General features: G+C 37.1%; 1 protein-coding gene across 1 annotated transcript; it reads right to left on the bottom strand.

Moving 5' to 3' along the window:
• Positions 1-13,622: 13,622 nt before the first annotated feature.
• On the bottom strand, positions 13,623-19,424 carry DET3 (vacuolar ATP synthase subunit C (VATC) / V-ATPase C subunit / vacuolar proton pump C subunit (DET3)). The gene is made up of 11 exons (XM_028085011.2): positions 19,151-19,424; positions 19,008-19,076; positions 18,796-18,923; positions 18,587-18,686; positions 16,551-16,618; positions 16,132-16,273; positions 15,815-15,931; positions 15,497-15,622; positions 15,061-15,144; positions 14,890-14,969; positions 13,623-14,099 (listed from the first exon to the last, which is right to left on the bottom strand). The coding sequence occupies exons 1-11, from the start codon at positions 19,262-19,264 to the stop codon at positions 13,997-13,999; spliced, it is 1,131 nt and encodes a 376-aa protein (XP_027940812.1). The 5' UTR covers positions 19,265-19,424; the 3' UTR covers positions 13,623-13,996.

Here is a 19,424-nt window from a genome sequence, read left to right as displayed (position 1 = left end):
AGGCGGTTTCTGAAAAATTTCCAGAAACGCAGAAATTCAAGCATACAACAACAGATAGACATTCAATTATCATACATCACATGTTATTATTCTTTTAAAACACTCAAGCACTAACCTGGATTTCCTTCGCTTAAATTGAATTGTTTGAGATACCCCAATGATCACTACGTCTTCCCCTTCTTGATGTGGTCACTCAAACTTCACCAGAACCTCACTCAAACCTCACCACTCTCTCTGATTTTCGTGCTCTAATTCAAGATGCTATTCCAGCTTGCCAAAACCTTCCCTATGGCCACTTTTTACCCTTTTAAACTTGGCTTTTAGTAGGGTTTAATTACCCAAAACGAATTTTTTTACCTAATGGTACTGTTAATTACCATTTAATTGACCTTTATGATCTGTTTTTCAGCTACCCAAGGCTGCCTCTCAACTATCTAGGGTTCTTCCCAACCTTTCATATTCAATTCAAAGCCAAAATGCCAAAAATAATGTTTTTAGTTTGGTTCTTCAAGGTTTGAACCCACAACCATGTAATCACCAAGTCTATATCAAACCATTTAACTAATTCATATTTTCTTGCTAGAAATCACAATTCAATTATCATAATATACAAGAACATGTTTTCATAGATTTAAATAATAAAATCATAACATCAAAAGTTAGCATACATAGGACTCCAACCCAAGTCCTCCCGCACAATCAAAGTGCTCTCAACCACATGAGCTAGCACCTTTCCACGTCATACCAACCATAATTTAATGTCATAATTATTTCCCCTCCCGTATTTATTAATTAATTATTTATTTAATTAATTAAATTCTACGGGTCTTACATATTCTACACTATAAACAAATATCAATTAAAATTAAATCTTGAGAAATATGTCTTTTAGGGTAAAAGCTGACAAGTTCCTCAGTTTTTTACTAATAGAGGGGAATTAAAGCTAACCCAGAAAAGTGTGCAGTCATCATCAACATGAGAAGTCCGAGTAATATGAAGAAGGTGCAAAGGTTGTCAGGAAGGATGGTTACTCTATCCAGGTATTTATTAATAAGTAAAGATAAAGGATTTCATTACTTTCAATTTCTAAAGAAGAATGAGAAGTTCCAATGGACTAAAGAGTGTGAAAAGGCATTGCAATATCTTAAGGAATACTTAGGCCAAACTCCTATTCTTAGTAAACCTATAGGTGGACAACTACTTTAGTTATATATTACTGTAACCGAGCACGCAGAGCTCAACTTTAGTACAAAATATGGAGGAAGAACAAGTCAGATCCTTCAAGGGGCTGATGGTAGATATCCAGTAATCGAGAAGGCAACTTTGATTGTGGTAATAACTGCTAACAGGCTTAAGCACTATTTTCAGAGTCATGAGGTAGTCGTTAAGACTGACCTCCCCATTAGGCAAATATTGCAAAGGCCAAATGTATCAGGAAGGATGGTCAAATGGTCTATAGAGTTGATATAAAATACGAAGTTTAAGGACCCATCAAAGGTCAGGTGTTCTATGACTTTAAAAGTAAAATTACCTAAGTGGATCTTGTCTATGGATATTGCTTCAAATCTTCAAGGAAATGGAGCAGGAATGGTTTTGGAAGGTATTTTGATCGAGTAATCCTTATGATTTTCTTTCAAGCAAGCAATAACCAAGTTGTATATGAAACTTCGATAGCATGAATGATACTAGAAAAGGAAATGGGTGTAACCGAGCTAATGGCCAAGAGTGATTCATCTCATGTCATTGGTCAAGTATCTGGTAAGTTCCAAGGAAAAGATCCTCACCTGGCCAAATATTTGCAGTTTGTGAAAACTAAGGATGTAAAAAAATCCGTACCCGCGAGTATCTACAGATAAAACCCGTAATGGGTAGGAAATGGATATTGAAAATGATACCCACGGGTAACGGGTACGAATATTTTTTATACTCGTGGGTATTTGTGGATATTAAAAAGATATGCGGGTACTCGTATAACGGATACCCAAACGGATGGGTATGGGTGTAACATCCCTAAGGAATATTACTTTGATAATAACATAAACAATTAAATAAAATGAAATAAAACGCGATAATATTGGTAATTCCTCATTTATAAACACATGTTCCCAAAACGCAGGAAAATTAAAATCGCAAAGTTTAATACATTGTAAATGTTCGCAAATCAAAATTATTACAACTATAGAAGCCCAAAATGGTTAAAGTTCAAAACATAAAAATATCAAAAACTCAGGTCTTCAAAAGCACATATAATCCCACACTCCAATCTCAAGCGTCTCCTGGCTCACCTGTCAAATCATCTGCTCCCGGATAATAAATTATCTGATCATCGCCACACACATACGGATAGGGTTAGCTATGCATATATAAATATAAATTAAATATGATACCCATCCCAAGCAGTAAATTTACTGATATGTGCTAACTACAAATTATCCACCCCTGATCTCATATTCCTTCATGAGTCTTATGCATGTAACTAGGTCTTGGGAATCCATTGTGCTCCCACGAAACTAACTCATTCGTGGTCCAACCCTATGAGCCTATCCCGCTCATAGTCCTTCCCTACAGACTCCTCGTCTGTAGTAAATCATCCAAGCCTTCTCAACTTGGACCCTGGCACGCACGCAATCACTATACTATGGACTCCTCGCCCAATAGTAATCGACGGGAACATCACAGTTCCTTGCCCATCGTGCGTCCAACGCATGTAATCACCATACTAAGGACTCCTCGCCCAATAGTAGTCGACGGGAACTCAACCAGTTCCATGCCCATCATACGTTCAACCACTCAAGCACATCCCAGACCCCTATTGGACTTAGTCCATCAAGCCCAAGCACAAAGGTAAGTGAACCTAGTCCTTTAAGTCCACTAATCAAAACAATTACCAATTACACAACCACCAAAAACCGCCTGGCACCGCATAGACACCGCTTGGCAGGTACTGGCAGAAAACCGCCTGGCGGTCACACCCCCACCGCCAGGCGCCGCTGAAGAAAACAGAACCACAGAGCTCCATCACCGCCTGGCGGACACAACCCTGCTACCAGGCGCCTAACGCTGACAGTGACCACTGCCACTATTTTACACCCTGCCGCCCGGCAGCTCGCCCCGCGCCGCTAGGCGCCATACCAGTAGCACAATGCTACTAGTTTTTGGTACTTTTTACAGGTCTCAATAGGCCCCAAACACACACAATATTTCTATCACTCATCCATTTATAGCATTTCAAGACATAAAACCAAACCATAATGTAATATGTACAACTAGCTCATGCCCAAGTCAACTATTATCACATCTTAATACGCCTCATAAGATTCACTACAAGGAAAAGTCCTAAGATATAAATATTATACTCACCACTTACCATAATACAAATTAAAGTTTACATTACTCTTCTCCAATTTCATTTACACCTAAGTCATACCGCAAAATGATCCTTAGTACCCACATGTTGGAATGTTCACTCAATTCTGAAAAGTAAATTCCTGACTATTAACCCAATTCTCACAGAAATCACCCGCAACTCCCCAAGAACGCATCTCACAGCAACATCGCCAAGCACCCTCCATTCTGATGCATCGCCTGGCGGTCACCTAATTGCCGCCAGGCGGTTCATACCAGTTTTGTGGTCTGCCACATTTTCCAGCATTCAACAGTATTCACAAGCACTCCCATTTCAGTTTGCATTAAGTCTAACATGATTTCACTTGCACACAGTATCAAGATTTCATATCCTAATCACTTTAACTTCTATTTCCACATCAACATGGCTAATCACAGCGATCATCCACGTTTTCCAATTCTAATCCCTCATGAACCCTAAATCCCCAATTCAATTAAAATTCATGCAATAGTCCACCAATTACAAATTTACAGATAATAATCCATCATACCAATTACACTCGTATCACAAGAATCTCTCCCAAGCCTCTCACACCACAAAAAAAAAAACTAAAAATCAGAAAGAACTGGGCAGGCCAGTTCGTGTCGCCTGGCGGACGACACTTAGCCGCCAGGTAGTGCATAGCAGAAACCCAGAAAATGGGTTCTAAAGGCAAGAGCCGCCTGGCGGGCCTTCAACGCCGTCAGGCGGTTTCTGGAAATTTCCAGAAACGCGACAATCTCAATGAGAGTCCAATTTTCACAGTTCATTTAATCCAGAATAGCACGAAAATACATACGAAATACCATACACATCAAATTAACTCCCCTAACCTGGATTAAAGCTTTCCCTGAGTAATCTTGTACTTCTTTCCTTTGACTCCAAAATGGCCTTCCTTGGCTTCTCTCAATTCAGCCCCTAAGGATCCACTCACACTCTCAATTTCTCATTGAAATTCGCACTCCTCTGCCTATCCCACAATAACCTCTGCAAAAACCTTTCTCCCCTCTCACAATTACGTTTTTAGTGATGTTTTAATGGTGGTTTAAGGCCCTAAAACGAGAATTGCATTAAGAAGTGGTGTAATGGCCATTCAAGCACACTTAATTAGATTATTTTCCAGCTACCCTTAACTGCTATGTCTGTTAGGGTTTCCCTTAACTCTTCAACTTCAAATCAAACTAAAAATGGCAAAAATAGAGTTTCATTTAGGTCCTCCAAGGTTTGAACCCACACCCATGCACATACCAAATCAATACCAAACCACCATACCATATCATATTTCATGCTAACTTCCATGATTTACGCATTATCACATTCTACAACATAAGCAATATATATCTTAAAAATAATACCAAATTAATAACACTCAAAATGGCACACATAGGACTCAAACTCAAGTCCTCTCACACAACCAAAGTACTCTCAACCACTTAAGCTAGTACTTCTCCACATCATAACATTTTGCATTTATTACCTTAAAGTTTCTCTTTACCCGCATTTATTAAATAATTATTTAATTTTACCCGGGTCTTACAATGGGTACGAGGCAAATTTTTGTACAACGGGTAAGGTACGAGGGAGCTATTACTCATACCGTACCTGCCTCATTGACATCCCTAGTGAAAACCTTTGCCAAGGCGTTTAACACATTTGAATTGGTATATGTTTCCAAGAACAAAACTGTAGACCTGATCTTTTGTCAAGAATGACAAGTTGTACAAAGTTGGACAACACAAGTCTGTTATACGAAAACCCTATTTACGCCTAAAGTGCATGTAGGGGCTGGTAAAGAAGAGCAAGTGTTTGCTTCGCAAAATGAAAAGAAGGAATCCTAGATGACCCCTTTGATAACTTATATGGCTGATGGGATGTTGCCTCAAAATCCTGTAGAAACTCAACGGAAAAGGAAAAACTCGAGTAGATACACATTGCTTGATGGTCGCCTCTTTCGATTTGTTTTCTTCAAACCTATACTGACGTGCATCTAGGAGGACGAGGCTTGTAGATAATAGTCAAGCTACATTAAAGAATTTGTGGGAGTTACATAGGAAGAAGAACTTTGATGTTAAGAACTTTTTACGTCAAGAAATGCGACCAATGCCAAGTGAAACTTCCCTACCAGATATTACGAATTTAAATAATAAGATAGATAAATAATACGTCAACGTCATTTATGAAAACATCATTTCCCAAAACGTGGGAAATTTAAAACTTTATTACGTCATCATGAAATATCTCAAATCCAAAATTATATAAAACTCAATTACAATATCCAAAACTGATAATATAAAAGTTTACAATTTATTTAAAACCATAAATCTGAAAACTCTGATAAATCTTTTTCTCCCAAATAGCCCCGCTCCGGCTCTATGCCTCACCAGATCCACCTGCAACATCATCTACTCACGTGTACCGCATACGCGATCATCGCCAAACACAAGCAGATAGAGTGAGCTAACAATAAAAATAATCATATATGCACACACACACACACACACACACACACACACACACACACATATATATATATATATATATATATATATATATCTATATATATATTACAATCACACTAAAGGAATTTCATCCTTTGGTTCCATACCACATGGCCACCACCATGTGAACCGTGTTCTACTTCTTCTGATGAGTATCTCAAGATGTCTTGCTGCCACACCTACCAGCCACAACTGGTAGAGCCCATGCGGAAAACCATGCTATGGACCATACTCCGCAACGCCAGGTGGAGTTCCCAATACGAATAACATTCGTAACGTCTCAAGACTACCAAACTCGTCAGCTAATTACTGAGGAGGGCAATCTAACTGGACCATTCTTACATGTCACAACGTGCACACTCACACCGACAACACTCGCCAACCCGAGCCACAACTCAAGAATTCTTCATGTTCATCCGCCATCCCGAGCCACAACTCAAGAGATGTCATTCTGAGCCACAACTCAAGGAATGCCACGTGCTTAACCCCTATCTCGAGCCATAACTCAAGGATATGTTCCGAGCCACAACTCAAGAAACACCAACAAATCGATCTTCGAGATATCACCAAAGCCTTGTGGTGATATCTCACGCACATCCAAAGCAAGCAAACCACTTTTGCCTCACCAATATTAGTTGGCGCTGCTCACGAGTCGTAAGGCGCAACAAGCTTCCAGGCCGCTTGGTGGGGGACACGTACCATCAACCGCCAAGCGCCCCTACACTTACTGCCTCTGCAACTATGACCTGGCGGAACGAATTATGCCCCAAGTGCCACGTATTCCCAAGGCTATTGTAATTGTAGTTATCGCTTGGCAGAACCTTTTCTGTCACCAGGGGCTACACCAGTACAACGTACTTTACTGGTTTTAGACAATCTTGACTAATTTCTAAGACCACCATTCCATGCCAAGTCTTATCTAGACCGTTTCTAGCATTCCAAACTACTTCCAACCACGTACCAAGTAACCGTAATTCATCCCCTACACCCTAATTTACTAGATACTTAAATATAGACTTATCACCTCAAGTTTGTACAACCTTCTTAACTTGTGGCAAGACCAGTTCATTACAATGTAATTTCTTATGTTCACGTATAGCACCCAATAGTCTTACCGTTCTTGTCTTTCACACCCATAGATACTCATATCATTGGTATCCTTTCACATTTGGATTTAGCCTCCTACATTTCTAATATTAACCAATCAGAATCTACCTAGACCCTCACTGCATACTTTTTATGCCTCCAATGACTACATCAATTATGACAGTTTCTTACACTTAGTTTCTCCATCTTTCAACTCACAATTTATCACCAATTTAACTCATAATATTAGCTCACAACTGCCTCTCTACACCTCGGTCCAATGCCCATCATTAGTTCTTTAACTAATTCGACCCCCAACCAAGATCAAACTCACCATTTCATCCAAGATCATGCAAAACCACTTTGCTCTACACTGGCGCCTGGCGACACGCTATCCCGCCAGGCGATGCATCAGTTTCTGGACTTGTAGAACTGCTTCTATACCTGCACGAGTTCTCACCTCCAATTTCTCTCTAATTTTGAATTAATAGATTACACTAGTGTACTTACGTTCATAATTGTTTCATACCGCTTCTAATCCTTTAAATTACAACATTATTCTCTCATTAATTTGGTCCAGAACATGAAACCCCCAATATTTGAAACCCTAACTATATTCATAGGAGTTTCATCGAATTCACTTTCAATCTCAATCTAATTCCATAATCTTAGCATCTAACTACCAAAAAAATGATGTGCTTCCCTCATTTCGCGATCGAGATCAACCCAGAAACTCCAAAAACATCAAAATCAAGCCATATTACTTGCGTCGCTTGGCGGGTCAATTATCATTGTTAGGCCGTTCTTAGAAAATCCAGAAACTAGGTTGCGTAGCTTGCGTCGCCTGGTGACGCATAGCTCACCGCTAGGCAGAAATACACTGATTTTGTATGAGTCGCTTGGCGGCTACGAGTAACTCACTAGGCGGTTACTGGGAATTTTCCAGAAACACGAAAATTCAAGCAGAAATTGGAAATATTCATGCATTTCACACTATTTATCATGCAATTATTCACGAACATAAACATTAACGAGTAAAGCCCCCTAACCTGGATTTCTTTGCTTAAATTTGGAAATTTGGAGAGTTCCCTTGATCACCAATGGCCTCCCTTTGAATCTCTCCCAACTCAGTTCCTTTGCTGCATTAATCCTCATGTTTTTCCTCTGTAATATCACTCCTCACTATACTCAAAATGGCAGAGTCAAAAACTCTCTCTTTCTCCTTCAATTCGCCTCTTTAATTGTACCCTAATGGTGGTTTATTAGCCAAAACGAAAATTCCTTAAACTTGGTTTTAGTTATCATTCAATTGGCTATTCTATATGATTTTCTAGCACCCTTGGCTGCTCCTAAGGCTGCTAGGGTTTTCTTGTCCCTTCACTTTCATGCCAAAAGAAATTTTGGCAAAAAGGAAGCTTAATGTAGTTCTACCAAGGTTCAAACCCATAACCATACCACTGTCAAATCAATGCGCAACCATTCAACCAATTCATATTTTGTAATAATTCATATAATTTTAAGATTATATTATCACTCAACATGATCAAGCATATTATTAAAATAATAATAATTAAATAACGCATAAATGATATACATATGACTTGAACTCAATTCCTCTCACACAATCAAGTACTCTCAACCATTTAAGCTAGTAATTTTCCACGTCACAACAGTCAATCTTTAATGCCATAGAGGCTCTCACTACCCGCATTTATTAATTATTTATTTATTTAATTAATTAAATTTCACGGGTCTTACACCAAAGGCATACCAATTGGCATAAACAACCGCAAAGACTTTTCACTCAATTAATGCTCCCTGGCCATTCCATAACTTACTTGGGGAATTGACATCGCGGGACCTTTCCACAAACTACTCGACAACTTACATTTCTCATAGTTTTCGTGGAGTACTTCACTAAGTGGATTGAAGCCGAACCAGTAGCTTTCATCACTGCATCTAAGGTCTGAACTTTTTACTACAAATAGAAACAAAACCCAAAATACATCTATCTTTCCCTTTAACAACTTGCTCTCTTACATAGGCATTCTATCAATTACCCTTTTGTTTACCGCTCTCTTCTCCCAAACTTTTAGAACTAAAAGGGAAAAGCATCTTTGATGTAGTCGTGAGTGTGCACACTCGTCACTCCATGAAGATCATTTCTTTCTTAATACTTTATGTTTAGTAACCATATCTACAATCTAAACTTGATACCAAAATGTAACATCCCTAAATAGTAGTCCAAAGCTTATTATCCAGTGGAAATTACATGATTATATCAAAGAAAAATTCACAAAAATGTAGTTCATAATATTAAAAAAAAAGTCATCCTTTGATAACCAAAAACTTAAACATTCAAAGAATATTCAAAAGAAACCTACCATGAGTGATATATACATAATATCATAACCTATAGGTATGAAACTCTAAACTTGTGCCCAACATCAGCACCCCCTAACAACTCAACGTTGCTCCGCCTCATATCCTACATTATCTTCTTGTTCACGTGAAATTCACAATCATTGCAATTAGATAACACAAACACATAAGAACAAATAGAGCAAACTAGAGATAATTTAAAACTTATAAGTTTGAAATAAAAAGAGAATATTGTAAAAAAAATTGAATATAGTGACATACCATACAATCACACCATCAAACCTAACACCAAGGTTCATCGAGCACAAACCAAAATTAATAACTACAGACCCAACCTCTGAAGGATCGACGTATTGATTAGTCGTATGATATCTTCCACCTGTTAGTGCTCTATCACTCCTGCCTCTTGAGAGCTATAATTATACTATGGATGGGCAACTTTCCTAGTTCCATTGAGCATAATAGCATAAATTCAATATCTCTTATGAGTGCGACTAACACCATCATTCTAGATACGAACATCCCTCGACTCTCGCAACTAGTAATTGTCATCTATTTGACTAAAATCACTAATAGAATCAACATAATCCCACCTCTGCACTTATCATCAATACACCCACAATGAAACAAAACATGGTATTATCCCTTCCTTAGGAATAACTATCTTATAATCCAAATCATATGCATATTAATTGTCAATAAACTTTACCAATACAGATAACAAGAAAACTAGCAACCGAAATATATATATCACACTAAGTTCATTCATCACATTATCATCAAATCTTAAATTATCACACCATGTCATCCATGTGTAATTTACCTCAATCCAAACTCATCTCATAACATAAATTCCCTATTATTTATTTCAAATTACGTGTTAATCATTCATTTTTTATTTTCTATTGAATTAACACCACATTATAAATACAATATTTCCAAAATTACATCAAGATGGTGAAAATTATTTCTCTAACCAAATACCTCTAATCAAAGATCTCAACGGTCAAAATAAAGATTCATATGTCTAGGACCAAGTTTCAAAATTTCAACTCGATCCAACGATTAACAAAGCAAAAATAAAAAATTTTCCAAGACTGCCCAAGTCCCACACAAGGTGGCACCCAACGCCCTATACTTAGCACCCAATGTTAGATCTTCTGATCTTCCTTGAACTTTAATATGCTAGGTACGCCTAGCACTACCTTGGTATTGCCCAACGTCAACAAGTCAGTGAACTCATTATCTGATTGGTGACTAGCGATACTATAGGGATGTCCGATAATGCACCAGAAGTTAAAAATTTCCATGAGCTTTAATTGATCAATTTAAATTTTCCTTAGCTATTGGCCACTTAATATACATTATAAGACAACAAAATAACTTTTCCATACCTCGAGAAGCCCTAATTTGATCAATTGAATGTCTGATAGTGAAATTCCTCACTTGTAGCTGAAAATAACACAATATAACCACTTCAATCACAAAATTACAACTAATATCTTATATTACCAATTGTCAATCAAATGTACTTAATTGTGATCCATTTCTAATTACTTATAACTCAAGATTGTATCAACAATTCCAAGAAATTAGATTACCAAATTGATATGTTAGGTTACCACATCTACCAAACCTAGAATTCATCAATCCATTTATCAATATCTAAGAACAATTGATCAGACTCCATGAAACACAACAAAAACACAAAGCAAGACATTAAAAGGGGTGGCGCCCCGGTGCAAAAAGGGTGCCCAGCACCATCTCAAAAAGGAGGCTTCTCCTTGTACCCCCAAAACATTCTCCAGTACCCCCCAAAACTTTTTTAAATTTTGCCTTTGCCCCCAATAAAATTAAAATAAGAAATAGTAAAATAGTCCATCCACCTCCTACACCCCCAAACTCGTGCACCCCCAAAGAATACCCACCCACCTCCTGCACCCCAAATTAATACCCAAACCCTACACCTTTTGACTTAACCCTTTTCCCTTTCTTTCGTGACGCACTTCCTCCATTCCATTCTCCATTGTATTCCTCTTCCATTCGCACCACCCTTGTCTCACAATCACAGTGTCTCGCAACCTCGCAGTAGTAGCGCACACATCTGCCTCCACTCCACCAAATCCAGTAAGTTACATAAAGGAAGAGATTAAAGAGAAGGGAAGGAATGGTTTCACTACATCAAGACAATGCGTTAAACAAAAACACAAAAACAATGAAATAGATGTCGACATCCGCAACACAATTTTCTGAAGCGGATGTCGACATCCGTAATACCCAAAAAAACAAAAAAAAAATTACGCAACGGATGTCTACATCCACAACACAATTTTCTGAAGCCGATGTCTACATCCGTAATACAAAAAAACAAAAAAATTACAAAACGGATATTGAAATCCGCAACACAATTTTTTGAAACGAATGTCGACATCTATAATACCCAAAAAAACAAAAAAATATTACGAAATGGATGTCAACATCCGCAATACAATTTTCTGAAGCGGATGTCGACATCCATAATACAAAAAAACAAAAAAAAATTACAACACGGATGTCGACATCTGCAACACAATTTTCTGAAGCAAATGTCGACATCCATAATAACCAGAAAAAAAAATTACGAAACGGATGTCGACATCCACAACACAATTTTTTGAAGCAGATGTCGACATCCGTAATACAAAAAAAAACAAAAAAAAATACAAATCGGGTCGACATTCGCAATACAAATTTTTGAAGCGGATGTCGACATCCATAATACCCAAAAAAACAAAAAAAAATTACGAAACGAATGTCGAAATCCACAATACAATTTTCTGAAGCGGATATCGACATTTGTAATACAAAAAAACAAAAAAAAATTACGAAAGGGATGTCAACATCTGCAACATAATTTTTTGATGCGGATGCCGACATCCGTAATAGAAAAAAACAAAAAAAATTACAGGACGGATCTCGACATTTGCAACACAATTTTCTGAAGCGAATGTCGACATCTGTAATACCCAAAAAAACAAAAAATATTACGAAATGGATGTCGACATCCACAACACAATTTTCTAAAGCGAATGTCGACATCCGTAATATAAAAAAAACAAAAAAAATTATAAAACTGATGTCGACATCTGCAACACAATTTTCTGAAGCGGATGTTGACATCCGTAATACCCAAAAAAATTACGAAACGGATGTCGACATGCGCAACACAATTTTCTGAAGTGGATGTCGACATCCGTAATATTCAAAAAAACAAAAAAAATTACGAAACGGATGTCGACATCCATAACACAATTTTTCTGAAGCGGATGTCAACATCCGTAACACAATTTTCTGAAGCGGATGTCGACATCCGCAATGGTAATGAAAGTAAATGTTAATGTATATCAATGATAAGAAACACAACATCCCAGTGATAAGAAACAAGATACAATTGCAATATGATTACAATAGGAATATAAATACTAACTTGGAAGAAAAGAGCTTTGATAAAATAGGACCACCTCTCAGAGAGCTTGAAGCACGGATGGAAGAAGCAGCTTGAAGCAAGGACCACTGGTGGGAGCTTGAAGCATATAAACACATGGACCAAAGAGCACCACAAATATTGGGAGGAAACAAAGAGGGACGAAAACGGAATGGGAGGAAAGTTGGAGATGTAAACACTCGCAAAAATAAAAAGAAGAGGACCGGATACAGGAGAAAAGTTTGGGGGTGGGGGGGGATACAGGGAGAAAACCCTCTCAAAAACTCATGTGTTATGATTTATTATCAGGAATGCACAATTAACTTCAATCGATTAAACTAATAGTTTTTTACAGAGAAAAAAAAACAAGAATTTACGTATCTTATGAAACTAATAGCTTTTAACCGAGGGATGAAATATTTCTTTTTTAAAAAACTAAAACCAAAGCGCACTCAATTTATAACCAATAAAATCTTATTCAAGACAATTAAAAATTAACTATTACAGCAAGGTAATTTCATAATCTCCCTAGTAATAACTAGCACGCTAGAATAATTGATTGTAAAATATACGTCTATACTTAATTAAGAAAACTGCTCTAACTAACCGCATTCAGCTGCCATAAATAGGAAAAAATCTTTTGTAAATATCAAAACCGAACAAAGAATTGACCTCCTGAATTTTAAGATATACGTATATATCTATATGTGTGTCTGTGTGTGTGTTTTATAATAATAATCACAAAAATGTCAATTTTAAAACTCAAATAATGTAACTGCAGGTAGATTCGTGGTGAAACACCTTTAAATTTGAGAAGTACAACAACAAACAACATTATTGCGTAGGAATAAGAGTATTCTTACACTCCGAAGGGCTGTATTATTCTCTAAAGGGATGAGCAAGAGTGTCAGCTATCCAAGTTCACATAATCGCATACAATAAAACTTACACCAAACAATACAAATTGCTAATGGTCAATCCTGGCACCAGACGCTAGCCTTATAATTCATCAGACCCTCTTCAAACTTTAATTGCTTCAGTTATAGTATAGATAAATATCAAAGAATGCAAAATGATCGTAATGTACAATATCTTCAAATCCTTTCTGCATTGGCATTATTGGCTGACCAAAGGAGACCTTAGCGAACTTTAAATTAGGAGCCAGGGCAGGTTTCTTAGTGTTCAAGCAAGATTGATAGTGAAAGAAACATAAGGGTGGGCATCGGAATCACCTGCAAGACCAACCATCCCAGCACCTACGTCATCCTCAACCTTCCAGTATCCACTGCACACACAATTTCAAAGATACAATATCAGCATGTAAAGTAGTTAAACAAATTAAGAGGCAATAGTGTGCATTAAATTAAACAAATAAATATTGTATGTATAAAATGAGAGGAAGGCAAAATGAGACATATCAGAATATGCACATATACAAGGAATGAATCTTCAAGGTAAGATCCGAAAGAATAGTGTAAAAGATTTCAAGTTGGGAGACTTATTATAGACATCCCACATACTATGTTAAATGATACCATCTGCTTAATTTAAATTGACATTTGAATCTTAACCATTCGTACTAACAACGATAGAAATCCACTCCTTTTATTTCACACGTACGATTGACTTTGTCACCACTCACAATGAAAAAGAAAGATCAAATATTTAATTCGCATTCGAAACGTTTTCTACCATCTCAATCTACATTTTTTCTTGTTTTTATTTAGAGAATCTCAAGAGAGAATATAAAAGCTTCAATATTTCAAATAACAAGCTACTATCAACAACTTCCTATGTTTTAAACAGCTGTTGTGCATTGGAAACTGCACACAGACCAGTACCATAATTTTTGTCTATTTGAACAAGTATAATATATATTTAGCAAAACAAAACACAAACAATTTGTTTTGTTTACTTCAAGGATTGAGATGACCCATAGGAAAACCAAAAAAGAACATAGATCTTGAATCCATCTGCTGTGTGCCTCTGTAAATTAGCTCAGGCAGTGTGTAAATTTACCAAGGGCTGTAAATTCTAAAAGGGTAATACACCATAGCCATTGATAAGTGACTTGCCTGTTTGTACTATCACTCAACGCTTCAAGGATAGAGCGCACTTTCTTCTCAGATTTTACAGACGGTGCCAAGACACATGCCTGGAATACCCAATGCTCCGTGATCAGTATTTGAAAATAGGGAAGGAGGGAATATTACATGGAACTTTGATTTCAGTAGAATATATATTACCAAGAAAGATGGTGGCAGACCATATCTCAGAATGCTCTCGGCAAATAAACGCACAGCACAAAAGTGCATCCAGGAACTGAAAACCTTTGGGAAAATATACCGTAAAAGGTAGTGAGAAAGAATCACGACATCTTAGAATAAAAAGGAAAGAATAATTGTTTAGTGGAAAAAAGCTAAAACAAGATAAAAATTAAGGTCAACAAACAAATGCTCTACAAAATTAGGAGAGAAACTTAGGACCATACTGCAAATGCCAGTCCCAGATAGGCTAGTACAGAAAAAGGTACACCAAAGTACAAGAAATCCACCTTGAAAATAGTACTTTAACTAAGCATGTTTCTATAGCATCCTCTGTATTGTACCACTACGAGTAAATCCTGTCGTATAATATTCTAAGGTGTTTCCACAAATTAAATGAGGTAAAAGAAATTAATACCTCTCCATAACTGGTAAAGCACCATTGCAATAGAGAAGCCCTCAGTCTTTCCTGATCTTGCACCAATTTATCTAACTCTTGCTTTCGGTTCTCGTGTGTTTCTTGACTGTATTCAAAGTCACGAATCTAAATACAATGGCATGAAGTTAAATTAAGCACCGTTTATCAACTCATGAATTGATCCTAACACTTGGCACTATTCTTTCATACCACAAATTTCCATTAAAAAGTGGCAGGATTCAAATCCAAGAGAGAACACAGACATTGTCAATTTTAACAAATTTAAGACAGTATATCTATATTAATAAAAATACTTACTTGGAACCCTTTTTCCCGTGCACTAGTTCTAAAATTATCTGCAACTCGACTGAAGAGTGTTACAGTATACAGAGCATATTCGTTGTCCTCGTACAACTTCTTAGATGACCTGGGGACCTAAAATATTTATCCTGAACAGAATCAGAATAAGGAATAATGCAAGGAAAAACAAGAAGCTCAAAATTATTAACAGTGTCAAAAACATAATTGGAGTACTTAGATTAAATACAGGGATTTTGCACCTAAGATCCATTAACGATAATTCAAGGGGAATAGCAAAAGAAATTCAAATTTGTGAGAGAATATGTACTGCTTACCACATAATTTGTCAATGTTTCGTAGCTTGAAAGCCAGTCTTTCTGTGAATACTTGGAAACAATTGCTAGGAGGGTAGTTAAATTTTCTGAAGTTATAATGTCCTCTGGGTTTACCAAGTTGGAAAGATCACGGACTGCTAAGCTGAAATAGTCAAGTAGGTCAGCAAAGAAATAGAACACACTCCCTCCAGTCCTTAATAAAAGATGTTTTATCATTAGGGTGTGATTTTATTAATAAACAGGGAGAAGAGGATTTTAAAATCACTAAAAACAAGGGTCAATATTTTGAAACAATTTTTAAGAAATGTACAAAGTCAACTAAATTTATATTTGTGATTTAGTCTAAAGTTTCTTATATTAAACACCAAAGACAAGTACTACATTTGAAAGTAACATCAGTCGTAATAACATCCACACACCTTCCAGTTTGCTTTCGGTTGATAGCATTAAGCTGACTACGAATATTGTTATACTCAGAAACACGAACCTGGAATGAAAGACAAAGTTTCAAGGGCCAAATAAAATAAAATCTGTAACATGCAAAATAAGCAGGGATATTGTTCTTTAATGTACTATTATTCAGATAAGAACCAAACTAAAACAGCTGGAGCGACAGAAACAACTTTAGTGGTGTCTCTTGTAATTAATGGCCAAGGTGGTTATGGATCAAAATAAATTGTCAGGCAACTTAAGGATCTAAAATGAAGTTATTTAAATGTGAGAGACCAAGCTGTAATTAATATCACAAATGATGACCGGGAGAGTATAAAAGTATAATACACAACATAAGGTGGCCCGACGGTATTTGAGAATTGGACACAACAAAAGCATATCCTCCTTATCTTATGCAATAATTTAGCAATGAGTCTACCGTATGATACTGGACAAACTAAGGTCCTCAAACTACAAGTCACATAAATTATAAGGGTCCATAACTCTGATAGAGGTCAACAAGGAACGTGATAGACATGAGAGCAATGATTATCCATCTGTAACTAAGCAAGCTAAAACAGAGAGAGACAGGTGAATACTCAATCATTTATATTATGATGAACCATCATCACAAGTGTGTGATCGACAGGTTAAGTCTTTTCCTTTTCCTTGCATGACTACAAAACCAACCTATCGAATTACACGATTGAGATACTCACCACAGTTGACAGTTTGATAGCAGTACCAAAGAAAAGGTTGCCCAATAAGATGTCAAGTTTGAACTTTTAATAAGTCAAGGTAAGCCAAAAGCACACTGCTACTAATGTAAACAAAAAACATACAATTGATTAAATTGCATGTTCCTCGTGGATTCAACCATATAAAATATGGGGTTCACGTTGGGAAGAAAAGTGAGGAATCTAAATATTGATATATGAATGGTTGAGTCCGTCACTTTTCCTTCTTAATTGAATACTGTTAAACTATAAGAGACATCAAGGTGAAACCACACATTTCTTAGACAACACAGGTGTTTCATCTATATTCAGAAAATGGAATCATTACAATAAAAAGAGAAGATTTGATATTCTTTAATGATAAAATTATGATACACCAATGAATAAAATTGTTCCTGATAATACAAATATAATCTAGATATTCCTAATTATAGAGGATTTACACCTTGTTTCTATAATTATAACACTCCTCTTCAAGTTGGAAGATATAACTCGTATGTGCTCAACTTGCTACAAATATGATTGATCCTTGGTCCTAAGTAATTTGGTGAATATGTCAATGAATTGTTCACCAGAGCTAACAAACATAGTGGTAATGTCTCCATCCTCCAAACATCAAGGCTGCAAGAGGCGTCATCATGAGGAATGTCAAGCTCATGAGAGGCACCATTGGGAGGGACAACATCGAGAGAATCACTGCTCCCACGAGTGTTGCAAAAACCTTTTAATTCAGAGTAGTCAAGTTTGTCCCGCCTCAACACCAATTCTTAATTTAAGCACATAGAAATCCCTCCTCTCCTCTCCCTAAGCACAAACTTAAATAGGAAAAACAAGCCTACACTAAGTGAATAACAAACTTCACCTCGCCTAATAACAAGCTTTCCGAAGGCACGCTATTAACTACCGTATACATGGAGAGCAACCACAAGCATACCAACCAATCTCCAAAACCCTAAGTTATCCATAAGTTAAGGAAAACAGTTATTATAACTCACTAGTCTCTATTCCACTATAAACATGGAATGATTCAGCGCTACAAAGGCCACCAATAACAAAAATAAAAAAGCCACCACGTGCTACAACTACCCATCTCCTAGGGTCGTATTATAATTGAAGAAAAGAGGTTAAACTGCTTTATATGTAGGCTATAAGATGTTTTCATAAGCTATCGCGTAACATCTTAAGCTATTTTCATGTGCTCTACCAAATATTATACAAGTGCTCACACTATAAGTCAAAATAAGGTCTACATAAGTGCTTCCAAAAAGGGCTCAAATCTAACAAACCTTGAGATCATCCTCAATCTTTGCCACTTGACTGTGAATACCATCCACGATCTCCTTCAAAGGCGACATGGTGGGGTACTTAGCTTCATCCCAAACAAACCTGGACCAATAAAAAAAAAACACAAAAATAAACAAATGCGACTCGAACATAAAAGAACAATCACAAATCAGAGATTGATTGCAAATGGTGCACAAAAAGAGAAGCAAACCTAGTCAAGTAGGAATCCACGGGGACACCGTCAACGGTGAGGCCGCCGCTGTCCACGCCAGAAACTCTCTCGAGCTCCTCAATCTGGCGCCTGATCTTGTGCGTCACTCCTTCCACGAAATTGTTCGACTTAAACACAACAGATGAAGCAGTTGAGCAAATCGAGAAGCGAGATCAGAGCAAAAATAGAGCTTCGGCAGATTGTTGAGTTACCTTGGCGAGGTCATCACTGAGAGAGAGCAGAGAATCTAGGGTTCCGACGCGGAGATTAGGGATATTGAACTGCGAGGGAGAATGTAAGATGCTAAAAAATCACGAGAGAACAAGAGAGAGAGAGAGGAGAGTATGTATATTACTCGGTAGAGAGGAGTGTCGAAGGAATGTTTGGAGATTCGTTCCTGAATTTGGTTCCACAGTTGAGATGCGGAGTTGTGGACGGGAAGAGACACTGCCCAGTACCTACTCGCCATTGTTACCTTCCTTCTTTCCTTCCTCTGCTATGATCGGATCAAAACGCAATCACACACCAAAACGCATTGGCACCTAAGGAAAACGACCAATCAAAATATGTCTCACCTCAGCTGCTACTACTACTAACATATCATCTTTCCTTTCCTCTCCTTATCCTCC

The sequence above is a fragment of the Vigna unguiculata genome, chromosome 1 (assembly GCF_037176805.1).
Source record: "Vigna unguiculata cultivar grain cowpea cultivar isolate G323 ecotype 2 chromosome 1, ASM3717680v1, whole genome shotgun sequence".
Taxonomy (NCBI): domain Eukaryota; kingdom Viridiplantae; phylum Streptophyta; class Magnoliopsida; order Fabales; family Fabaceae; genus Vigna; species Vigna unguiculata.
This window is presented reverse-complemented; position numbering and strand designations above follow the sequence as displayed.